At 42.4% G+C, this 11,163-nt stretch overlaps 1 protein-coding gene across 20 annotated transcripts in view; it reads left to right on the top strand.

Moving 5' to 3' along the window:
- The first annotated feature begins 4,408 nt into the window (after window positions 1–4,408).
- Window positions 4,409–11,163, top strand: part of CASK (calcium/calmodulin dependent serine protein kinase) — a 382,103-nt gene continuing 375,348 nt past the window's right edge. For 3 of the 20 annotated variants that reach the window (XM_060234164.1, XM_060234158.1, XM_060234148.1), the window contains exon 1: window positions 4,409–5,136. In XM_060234164.1, the coding sequence (XP_060090147.1) occupies window positions 5,078–5,136 (59 nt within the window). In that variant the 5' untranslated portion in view covers window positions 4,409–5,077. Of the gene's footprint in view, window positions 5,137–5,474; window positions 5,642–11,163 lie in introns of those variants that run through there. The other 17 variants (XM_060234166.1, XM_060234153.1, XM_060234154.1 and 14 more) reach the window with 9 other exon arrangements.

The following is an 11,163-nucleotide window of genomic DNA, read 5'->3' as shown; positions in this document are numbered from 1 at the left end:
TCTTCTCCTCATTCCCTTCATGCAGCAATCCTTTCCAAACCTGAGAAAGTTTATTCTAGGGGTCATGGGATCCATGTGGGATAATAGCCAAGCCATATAGGCTGGAAAGCTGGTGAAGAAATAGCCTTCTCCTTTCTCTGTCAGCAGAGTGGTTTAGGTCCTTTCCCCCTTCTACTGCAGACACCTGGCCTAGTTCTACACAAGCCCCATGATCCCCAGAATAAACTTCCCAGGGTTAGAAGGACCACTGTATCTTGGCTTGTATCTTAAGAAGGTTAGGAGAATTTTTAACACATGTATTCGAAATCATCCTTATCCATACAGGGTGAAACACATTGCATGCTGTACCAGGAACGCAGAAGAAAACACAGTATTATTTAGATTGTTGAAAGTGATAATCAGGTAGGCAATCCCATCAATACTGTGACAGTGTGAGACTGCTTAACTCTTGGTAGGGTTGCCAGGTCGGTGTTGGAAAATACCTGGAGAGGTTGGGGGTAGATCCAGGAGAGGGTGGGGCCTCAGCAGGGTACAATGACACAGAGTCCCCCACATCAAAGCAACCATTTTCTCCAGGTGAGCTGATCTCTGTCAGCTGGAGATCAATTGTAAAAGCAGGAGATCTCCAGGCCCTACCTGGAGGCTGGCAACCCTAAGGGGCTTTCTGTTCTCTTCACTTTGTACAGAGGTTTGTTCAGGGGTTGTTTTGTAGAAAAAAACATGCAGGCGTTCAGTAGCATATCTCATTTGCATATGCCCTTGGATCTGTGTGCAGCAGAGAGAGAACTCCTCACTGCATGCAGACCCTGGCTGGAGGTTCAGGAGCTGCGCTTCTGTGAGCTCCTGCTGAATTCAAGCCCTGGGTTTGGTCTTACACCACAATTGCTGTTTGCTGATGAGCTGGAAGCCATAGAGTTTAATTATAGAGTTTTGTGTGAATGCTGGAATGTTGCTTGATTCCATGATGTCACTCCAGCATGACTTGGAAGTGACATCATCACAATGGAGCAATGCTCTTAACATTCACTCCAAATTCTATGTTTCTTTAGAGGTTTCAAGAGTCTTTAGAGAAGCAGTTTATTATGATCAAACTGGTCAAAGTTCTTACAGCATCCTAGACCAGGGAGAGGGGTATTTCCTATTATGGTCAATTTTCCCCTTCCCCATCTGTAATCAAAAGCCTGGGGCTCTGGAAGGGTAATGCACATTCTAATCCCCTAGGACCTTTTCTTGTTTTATGTACAAATTCTGTATACCTGGGTTGTCTCCTGAGTACTTAGAAACACCTTTGCACCTGTCTGCAGGTAGCTTAGTTTTGTTGCCTTACTGATAGGCAAAGAACTTCCAAGTTTATTATTAAATAACAATGCAATTAATTGTCCTCTAAATCTTAGTAGCTGCAAACTATGTCACATCCAGATTCCACTGACTTTAGTTTTACAATAAGCGATTTCTAACTTAAGAACAAAAAGATCTTGCCACAATATATTGTTGATTATGAAACAGCGTGAAAACAATGCTGCCCAGAATATTCCCAAGCAGAGAGTGTCTTTCAGTGACTGGATTCAGGAAGTTAGGATGCTTTCACAGCAAACAACTGCTGATATTTCTCTCAGCTGACTTTTGACTCCACAGCAGCTCTCACCCTTATTTAATGTTATGGATGTTCTCAATAGGGGTGTGCATTCGGTTCGGCTGAACTGACTAAACCCCCGAATCACCCCTGATTCGGAAGTATACGGCGCCGCATACTTCCGAATCCAGTTCACAGCCATTATACGGGAGCCGTATACGGCTCCTCGTATACTTCTGAATAGATATTCGGAAGTATATGGAAGTCCATGGAAAAGGCTCAGGGGAGCTGCTTGCCTCCTTTCCCGCCTTTGGAATCCTTCTGTATAAACAATTTTATTAGTAACATATGGTAGCAGAACTATATCTACAACTTATAAAAGCTTAAAGTAAAAGAAAGATCTTTCTACCCCATATCTTACTTTCCCCCCACTCCTCCCTCCGTTACTTGACCCCCGCCAGTGTTTCTTAAAAAAAAAAAACAAGTATTAAAGGTACCTTTAACTATTAAGAAAAAACAAAAAAACCCCAAAAGTTATATTCTTATTTTAAAAATCTTAATCATCAAAGATTGTCCAATGTCCTTTTATTTTCCACTCTTTTTCTACGTATCTTCTGAATTTCTTCCACTCCAACTTAAAAAGTTCCAAATCATAGTCTCTTAGTTTTCTTGTTAATTTGTCCATTTCACTCCATGACATAACTTTTGTAATCCAATCCCATTTCTCTGGTATTTTTTCTTGCTTCCACAGCTGCGCATACAATGTCCTAGCAGCTGAGAGCAAGTACCATATTAAAGTTCTATCTTCTTTTGGAAATTTTTCCATTTGTAATCCCAGCAGAAAAATCTCTGCCACTTTGTTGAATTCATATCCCAAAATCTTAGAAATCTCTTGCTGAATCATCTGCCAAAACATTTTAGCCCCTTCACAAGTCCACCACATATGGTAGAAAGAGCCTTCGTGCTTTTTACATTTCCAACACCTATCTGTGCCCCCCCCCAGCAGGGGAAGGGCACAGGAGAGTGAGGAAATGAGAGCGGGAACACCAAGAAACAGAGAAATTGGCCTTCTTTTGAACTCTCAGAGTCAGAAGTTGATCACTGCAGGCTGAGCTCCAGGAAAGGTAGAAGGGAAATCAAAGTTCATATGCAATTTAAATCATGCTGCGGGGGGGTGGAGAGGTGGCCCTGGTCTCTCCAGCTTCCTGCTCCCAGCTCATGGCCAGTGTTCCCTCTAAGCTGCAGTGTCTTGTGAGCAAAAATTCTACTTTGTGAGCTACTGGCATTAAAGTTGTGAGCTGGAGGCTAAAAATCCCTCAGCTTAGAGGGAACACTGCTCATGAACCCTTCCCCTTGCGGCTCCTAACTATGGCTATCACATGCAAAGTCCTTCATGGCCCTGGACTCTCATATTTGTTAGACCATCTCTTCTTTATGTTCTGCCACAACAGCTTTGCTCATCTGAGGTCTTCTGCAAGTGTTAACCTGCAAATGCCCAATCAGTTACCAGTCTCAGTTTAAAGTACTGATTACAGGCCTGTAGCTAACGAGGGGCCCTTTACCTTTCTATGACATAAACAAATCTACGCCTTTTTTAATAGACAGGGTTCCTCTGCACAAATGCCCAATTTGGGCCAGCGCTGTGGGTTCTCCCTCACTGGAGGGCAGCGGGTGGAGCCTTTCCTGGGACAGCAAAAACCCAAGCCCCGGCCCTGTTCCCACTCTCCCGGCTTTCCATAAACTATGCAAAACTGAATTATTCAAGGGAGCTTTTCTATGCAGGCAATATACAGAATGATTCACATTTCAGTTGGACAAATTACTGGGGACTGTCCGTATTACTCAGTATAGTTTGCAGTTGGATCGTACAATGCAATACTGCATCATTTAATGTGTCATGTTGACATGTATGCTTTGCTTCAGGTTTTTTAACGATTTCTGGTTGGTTCTACAACTCAAATCTTGTTTCATTGTTTACTTAATATCCTATCCTGTTGATTGTATTGACCTACTCTGTGCACTAAACTTATGTTATTAGAGTCAATTCATTTGGCACTTTACTTGTAATTATCCATATATAATACAATGTAGATGTTAACCATAAGCAATAGGTATCTAAAAACACACCAGGTCCCAGATGTACTTTTCACTTATACATACTGCTATTTTGAGAATAAACTGGACTCAAAATCTATTTTGCTGCTTCAGGCCAATACAGCTGCCCACCTGAATCTGTATCCACTATTTATTCATTAAGCTTTGATGCTCAACGCTTCAAGCCTATCTTTTTGGAACTGCTACTTCCTCTACTTCACCAAAGATAAGTTTGAAAAAAACCTAAGGGTCTGCTAATAAAATAGCAGGTAGAAGAAGCGCCATGACTCTTCGTCAAGGAGGAATGTCAGGCTGCAATACATTTCCCATACCAACTTCTGGAATAATCAACCAGGTTCTTCAGTATAGACGCAACCGTTGGCGGGAAAAAGCTAAACCAGACCATTCTAAATTTCTATACAGGGGATCTCCGTTGCCTCTCCGCCGAGCTTTCAAACCTTGCTGTATGATCTGTTCATACACGAATTCGTATCACTGTCTATCCAGCTACTACAATGAAACGGCTGCCCCACTCGCAGGAAAGCGCGCTTTTCTTCCACTCCCCCCCCCCCGCTTTCCTTTCACCTTTCTATGACGTAAACAAATCTACGCCTGCGCACAGAGACTTCTGTGCGCCCCTTTAGGGGTTTGTAGGCGTGGCTGTGCGCGCGGCTCTGGCAGCGGCTTGTCCTATTGGGAGGGGCGGGGGATTGAGAGAAAGGGAAAGGGGAGACTGCGCGCGCGCTCTGACGGAGTGCGCTCGCTCCGGCTCTGGGCGGTTGCGTGACTGGCTAGAAAGGTGTCGGCAGCTACGGCGGCGCGCACCCGCCCTCCATTAAACGGCTTAACGCTGCCGTTGCTGGCTCGTGTTCGGCGCCGCGCCCGACTCTCTGCCTTTGCCCCCCCCTCTTTCCCTCTGCGCGCTCTCGTTCTGGCCCCTCCGTGTGCGAGTGTGCACAAGTGGGGGAGGGGAGTGAATGAGGCGGCTCTGTCTTTCGCCGGTTTCCATCCGTATCCAGCCCTTCCATGGTCCCTGCTCCACCTCGTTAGCCGTTGCCTGCTGGGATTAGGCTCGGGTCGTAGGGGGAAAAGGCGGGGGGCACGACGGAGGGTGTGGAGAAAGGTGAGGACCTGGCGGCGGCAGCAGGATCCAGAGCGCCGGAGACACGCGGGTGGAGGCTGAGGCCCGCAGAAGGAAGGAACAAGGAGCGGCAGCAGCTGGAGGGATTCCCGGCGTGGCTACTAGAATCTCCCGGGCGTATTGTGTCTGTGGTGTGTAAAGCGACAGGGATTTAGCGTGGTGGTGACTATCGTGGTGGTGGTGGCGGCGCGTAGTGCGGGAAGCGCGGAGGGGATCGTGCCCGCGCCCGCCTCGCCCGCCTGTGTGGCTAATTCCCCCTTAGCTGGACCATGGCCGACGACGACGTGCTCTTCGAGGATGTGTATGAGCTCTGCGAGGTGATCGGCAAGTAAGTTGGGGGAGGCAGATGGAAGGGAGGGGTGGAGGCGGCCGGAGTAGCAGCCAGCTGCAAAGCCTCCTCCCCAACGGGAGGGGGGAGAGATGCTCGGCTCCCACCTGAGCTGCCGCCGCCGCCGCCGTGTCTGTCTGAGGAAGGGAGGAGAAGGACCCGCTCCATGGCGCTGGGGCTAAGTGACACGATAAGTGAATTCGCAGTAGCGCCCACGCGCTTTCACACGATAGGAGGAGTGACCTGATACGGTCTCTCTCCTCCCCCTGCTCCGGTCACCATGATTAGACCCTGCTTAGTTGGATGGTTGCCTCTAACCTGGTTGCCTCCTTACTGGAACGCTGGCGCGGATCTATGTGACCACTTGCCTACCAGGAAGGCAGACAAGGAAGGGACGGGGGAGGCGCTTTCCTCCATATCTCCGCTGCTCTGTGATGTCTGTATGTTTGTGCGCCAGGTGCCTACCTGTGCTCTACTGCATAATAACCATCTCGTTAACGGCAATGTAAGTGACACTCAGGTAATGCTTGGTTTCTCTGTAGATCTTTCTCCTCCCACTTGGAATAATGAGAAAGAGTGTGGAAGATTTTGGCCTTGCATGGCTTATTATGCAACAGCTTTAAATCGATGTTCAAAAGCCTATATTAAACTCAAGTTGCCAAGGCTGCTAACTGGGCACTTTTTTGAGGGGCTGGGTTGTGATCAGTTTAATAGGTTGTTTGGAAATGGCAGCTCAAATGTATGGCTTGTGTAGTATTTTAATATAAAGAAATGAAGTTACCACAATTAAAAGAAGTAAAAACAGCTTATTTATTTCTGTGGATGGCCTGTTGTTGACACAGATTTTGTCAGTTTACTTTCTTTTCTTTCCTGACTACTGGTAATGAACAAAAACAAAGTGGGGACGGAGTATTCTAGAGGAAATAGTAGCTTTATGTTTTCTGCGGATACATATAGGTAGTGAATTAGGTGGATTTACATTGCTGACCAATTCTTATAAGAATACCAGTATACTTTTGTCACTGTTTTAGTTTGCTTTTGTGCAAGAAAAGCAATGTAGCATGCGTTTGTCATATTCGTTTAATACATGTAATTCTTGAAATAAAAAGTGAAATATTTGGACACATATGGTTGTTTATGTTGCAAGTGACTTCAAAGTCAAGTGACTCTGGTAGTTATTTAACTTGACTTTGCCCATTGTATGTATGCAGACATTTTAATAGCACCACGATAAAGCTGTGTCTCAGTTTCCTAGATCTGAAATTTTCTGTGTGTGCATGCACATAATTATATACCACATCATTAAGCCATGTAAAATGTAGTGATTTATTTAATTTTTGCAATGAATGTATACAATTACTGGTCTCTTCCTCCAAGTTTGCCCTTAGCATTTTACAATTCATACTATGCAAACAAAAACATTTAGAAAACTGGGCTGATGCTGTGCTTCCTGAAGTTCTCATTTATTGTATTGAAAAATTGTGCATGTTCGGTACTAAGACCATGAGTTTAAAGTCCCAGAATGAAACCTCAATTAAATACTAACCCCAATGATCTCACTAGGTAGCCTTAGACAAGCCAGTTTCTCTTACCCTGTTTTATACTATAGGGATACTGGCCTGTCTCACAGGGTTGTCATTGCAGCTGAGATAATGTTCATGAAATGATTTAAGCACTTCAGAAGATAATGCAAATGTGCAAGTGTTGCTAGCACAGATCGGATGTTATTAGTGGTGTGATGAGTGTCAGCTCCTTATTTCCCTTCCTGATGCATATACCAGTGTACAGCTCCTACGTAAAGTGACTCTAGTGATTTGTCATAGAAATGGTAAATGGCTAGAAGGATAGCAGGGAGTGGAGTCAGGAAATTGCATTCTGGGGCACACAGGTGGCAAAACCAAGGCAGATGTTCGTAGTGTTGTTGCAGTTGGGTAGATTGGAGGGGATAATGGGAGCTGGACTACTTAGATATGACTTTACACACTTAAACTAGTTTAGTTTTTAAAATTGTTTCTGGCCTTTTAATGTACTTAGGAAAAAATTGTAGATTTTGTTCTGCTCAGTTGCTCAGCAGAAACTAAACCTGTTTCTTCTAGTGTTTTGACAGATAGGTGCAGAATGAATGATAATGATTTAATGCTTTTCTGGGAAAATTTCTTAAAACTGTAACTATAAGCATATTAGATTACTTGTAGTAAGAGTCTATGTTGATCCTTGCAGTAATAATCTTTATAATCAGTGATTGGGGCTCTGTTGATGGGTACAGATGAGCTTTTTTCTTTGTTGATTCAGGCCCATGGAGAAATCCAAAGGCTTTTGAATGCTGTGTATGTATTTTGCTACTATGTGGTTTAGTTTGATATGCTGAAATAATTTGGGCCCCAACTTTAGTGTTTAAACATTTAAAGTTTAAACATTTTTTTCTGGTTAAGACTGATTTGCTGTTTACTGTGGAAAGAATGTTATTTTAAGGAAGTCTGTCTTATGAGGTACTGGTAAAAATTACTGGGATGATGATGGGTCTGAAAAAAGATTTTCATTTCTTTTAACTAGATCAGCTCAAATATGTTTATTCAAAGGGTAATCTGGAAAATATGCATATTGATTTTGTTTATAAAGTCCCCTTTTCCTTAAAGGAGGAGAAAGCAGTACTTATGCAATCTAAATTACAAGAGTTTTTTACATTTTACAAGGTTATACTTAAGCACCAGAGTTAACTGTGCAGTTGGCTAAACAATTCATCATGTAAAGTTTTACTGAATGAAATCTGACATTTGTCTTAGTCTGGGATCCACCTGTTCCTCTTCTGAGTCCAGAAATAAAACTTTTCTAGTTTACTGCATCATCCCCAGTCTTTAAAAAAAAATGCCCCAAAGCATCGTAGAGCTGTTTGGGACAGTTCTGCATAGGTGGACTTTCAGGCTTGCACAGAAATGGCAACTAATACATGATTCTAGACATTAACCACTGTGGACCATATTGCAGTGATCTCTAGTGTGTTTTCTGAGGTGCCATGGTGCCCACTGATGTTTTGGGGCACTCAGCTCCCCCCTCCCTTGAAAATTAGGCATAAAATACAAAGTGTCATCTGTGAGATAGGGAGAAAACAAAGTTGCTAACTGACTAGGTCTGAGCTCATCCAAAGCAGGCTCTTGGGAGCTGTGTGCTTTTGGCTTAGCCAAAGACATAGACTTCCTTATGTTTCTGGACTTGGGAACCTCTCCCTATAGTAATGTTGGGTGTCTTTGGAAACTGCAACTAAGCTGTGTCTTTCCCTCTAGGCAAACAAGTGATCCTGACTTTCTTCCACTTGTAGGAGGTTCTTTAGAAGAGCCTTTGTGTTTGTATCTATGTATCCGATAGCAGCATGTGGCCCCCATCTGTGGATATCTAAATTGTGGATTGGGGCCACACTATCACTAAACAGATTTTCCTCCAAATGTGGGGGACTCACCAGATTTACAGAAAAATCTGAAAATTTTAAAATAATATGTAGGGGGAAAGTATTATTTACCTCATAAGCATATGTACACATGCAGACAATGCACTTAGTATGATTTTGTGGTGATGCTCATTGGGAGCCACTCCAGGTTTGGGTCAGTAGGCACTTGGGCCTTCTAGAGGCTCCCAGACACTGCCACCAGTCATAGAGGTTGGAAGGGATTGGAATTGCACCACACTTAGTGATGGGAGAGATGGGATCCCCCCATGAGTCTCTCAGGTTCCCTATTTGTTTAAGTCTCCAACATTAAACAACTTCATTTATACTGGAATAGTTTAGGATGGTGTTCTCATAGTTAAACCCCCCCCCCCCCAAACCTTGCTAGTGCCTTAATAGTAGGATAACTTTTGTATAAACAGTGCTTATTCCCGTGCAGTGTTTTGTAAGATTGTGGGATATTTCTAGTTTGAGTAAGTGATGTGCTGAGTAGATTTATATGTTCAGATGTCCAAAGGATTTTTTGTTTTTTGCAATGCTACCCACCATTTATTAATAAGCATGTTTATAACCCACCTTTCTTTTAGGCTCAAGGAGACTTATATTCATAATTAAAAGTATAAAAATTTAAAAGAAGGAAGATAAAACCCTAAATGACCCTCTTACCCCCAAAAGATATTTGCAACTTAATACCCCATTATAAGCCTGGGTATATAAAATGACTAAAATTATTATGACAACTATATTTGTGCATGGGCTTTGTTAATTTTTTTAAAAAAACTTTTTAAAAGTTAATTTTTAAAAAGGATCAAGTTAATTTGTTCTGTTTGTTTTTTAAAAAGTCTGTAGTAGATATTGAAATGTGTTCCTGCTGTACCCAAGATGTGTGTGTGTGTGAAGAATCTTGGAAAGGTAGTTGAAGGTACTTGTGTCATTTTTCTTACGGGGATTGTCAACAGCTTTGGGGTATATGATTTCAATGGAAGTGGTATGGGAGAAAGAGAATAGAGGGCATTTCCCTAGGGCAGGGGTAGCCAAACTGTGGCTCAGGAGCAACATGTGATACTTTCACACATACTGTGCGGCTCTCTGAGCCCTCACCACCCCATTGGTTGGCTTGGAGAGGACATTTGTCTCTTTAAATCACTTCTCCAAGCCAGCCATCATGAATATACTTTGTGATACATAGCATAGCTTTTTGATAAGCTGTAAAGTAAGACATGAGATATTTCAAGGCAAATGATGACAAAATAGACATGTAGTGCAATATTGGGCAGATTTGGCCATTGATTTCATTGGGTTAGAGTAATTTTGCATAGGATTGCATTGTTAGCTTGCTCTATTTTTTAAAGTGTGCAGGTAGATAAAGTGATATTTATGTCTTCACATTTGTGGGCAGGCAAAATTGATGGGATCTGGGGGAAAAGTAGTCTATGTTAATTCATGGTGTACTTTAAATCCCGTTCATTTGGGATTTTAAGACTATTTCCATTCAATACTCCCTCTAAGCTGTGGAGTCTTGTGAGCAAAAATTCTACTTCATGAACTGCTGGCATTAAAGTTGTGCACAAGCGATTTGGCTACTGCATACATTAGTTTCATCTGGGGTTATCCTTCCTGAGCTAAGACAAAAATGTGTTAGCCAGAGGCTAAAAAAATGTGAGCGAGCTCACCCTAACTCAGTTTAGAGAGAACATTGCTTCCATTATATGTTTTATAAATTCAAGTGGGTAACCGTGTTTGTTTGAAGCAATAGAAAAGTTTGAGTCTGTTGAACTTTCTCACTTCTGTTTATTAACTCTTGTATTTGTATGCTAATTTGCTGACATTCACAAGTCACAACTGCATTAATCCAATCTCAGCTATACTTATTGCCTAGTTACTTATTCATCATGACTCTAACTAGACCTTCCTGACAACTAACCCACCCATTACCCTCTTGCTACTTAAATGTAAGGCTTGAGGAAAACTGTTCCAATGTTTTCATGAAGTGTGAATGCACGTGAAAGCTTATACCCATAATTAAACTTTGGTCTTAAAGATGCCACTGGGCTCAAACTTTGTTCTATATATTTTAAAGTATGTGCTACTTGGAAGGTGATAATATCCTTCTCTATGAAAGTGAACTCTACCTACTGAGGTGTTTGTTGGCTGACATTTATCACTTAGAAATGGGCGAGATTTGCAGAAATGCTTCATGTTAACCTCAGTGTGGGAAATAAAAACTCTTTGAAATTGGCTTGTATGACAATCTCACCCTCTTTCCTACCTCACACGCAGAATTTTCTGTTCTGCCTTGCTGAGCAGCCAGCCACATTATCTGTTTTCTTATTTGCTTGTTTATATATATAGTGTGTATTTACACACACATATACATGTACTTTTTTTTTTTTTAATGCTGGCTCAGTCCAGGGAACTGGGGGAATAGACAAGATCATTTTTGTATATTCTTGCTTTTGAAATGGTACATGAGAGGCTTTTGAAAGTTCAAAATAAACAATGTTTTATTTAGAGGATAAAAGGGCAGGTGGAATCAGCTGTAGGATATATGAGAGAAACAGATAATGAAGTTGAGGTAACTTTGTATT

Source organism: Heteronotia binoei, chromosome 3 (genome assembly GCF_032191835.1).
Source record: "Heteronotia binoei isolate CCM8104 ecotype False Entrance Well chromosome 3, APGP_CSIRO_Hbin_v1, whole genome shotgun sequence".
NCBI classification, from domain to species: Eukaryota; Metazoa; Chordata; class Lepidosauria; order Squamata; family Gekkonidae; genus Heteronotia; species Heteronotia binoei.
Note: the sequence above shows the minus strand (reverse complement) of the source record. Positions and strands in the feature narration are given on the sequence as shown.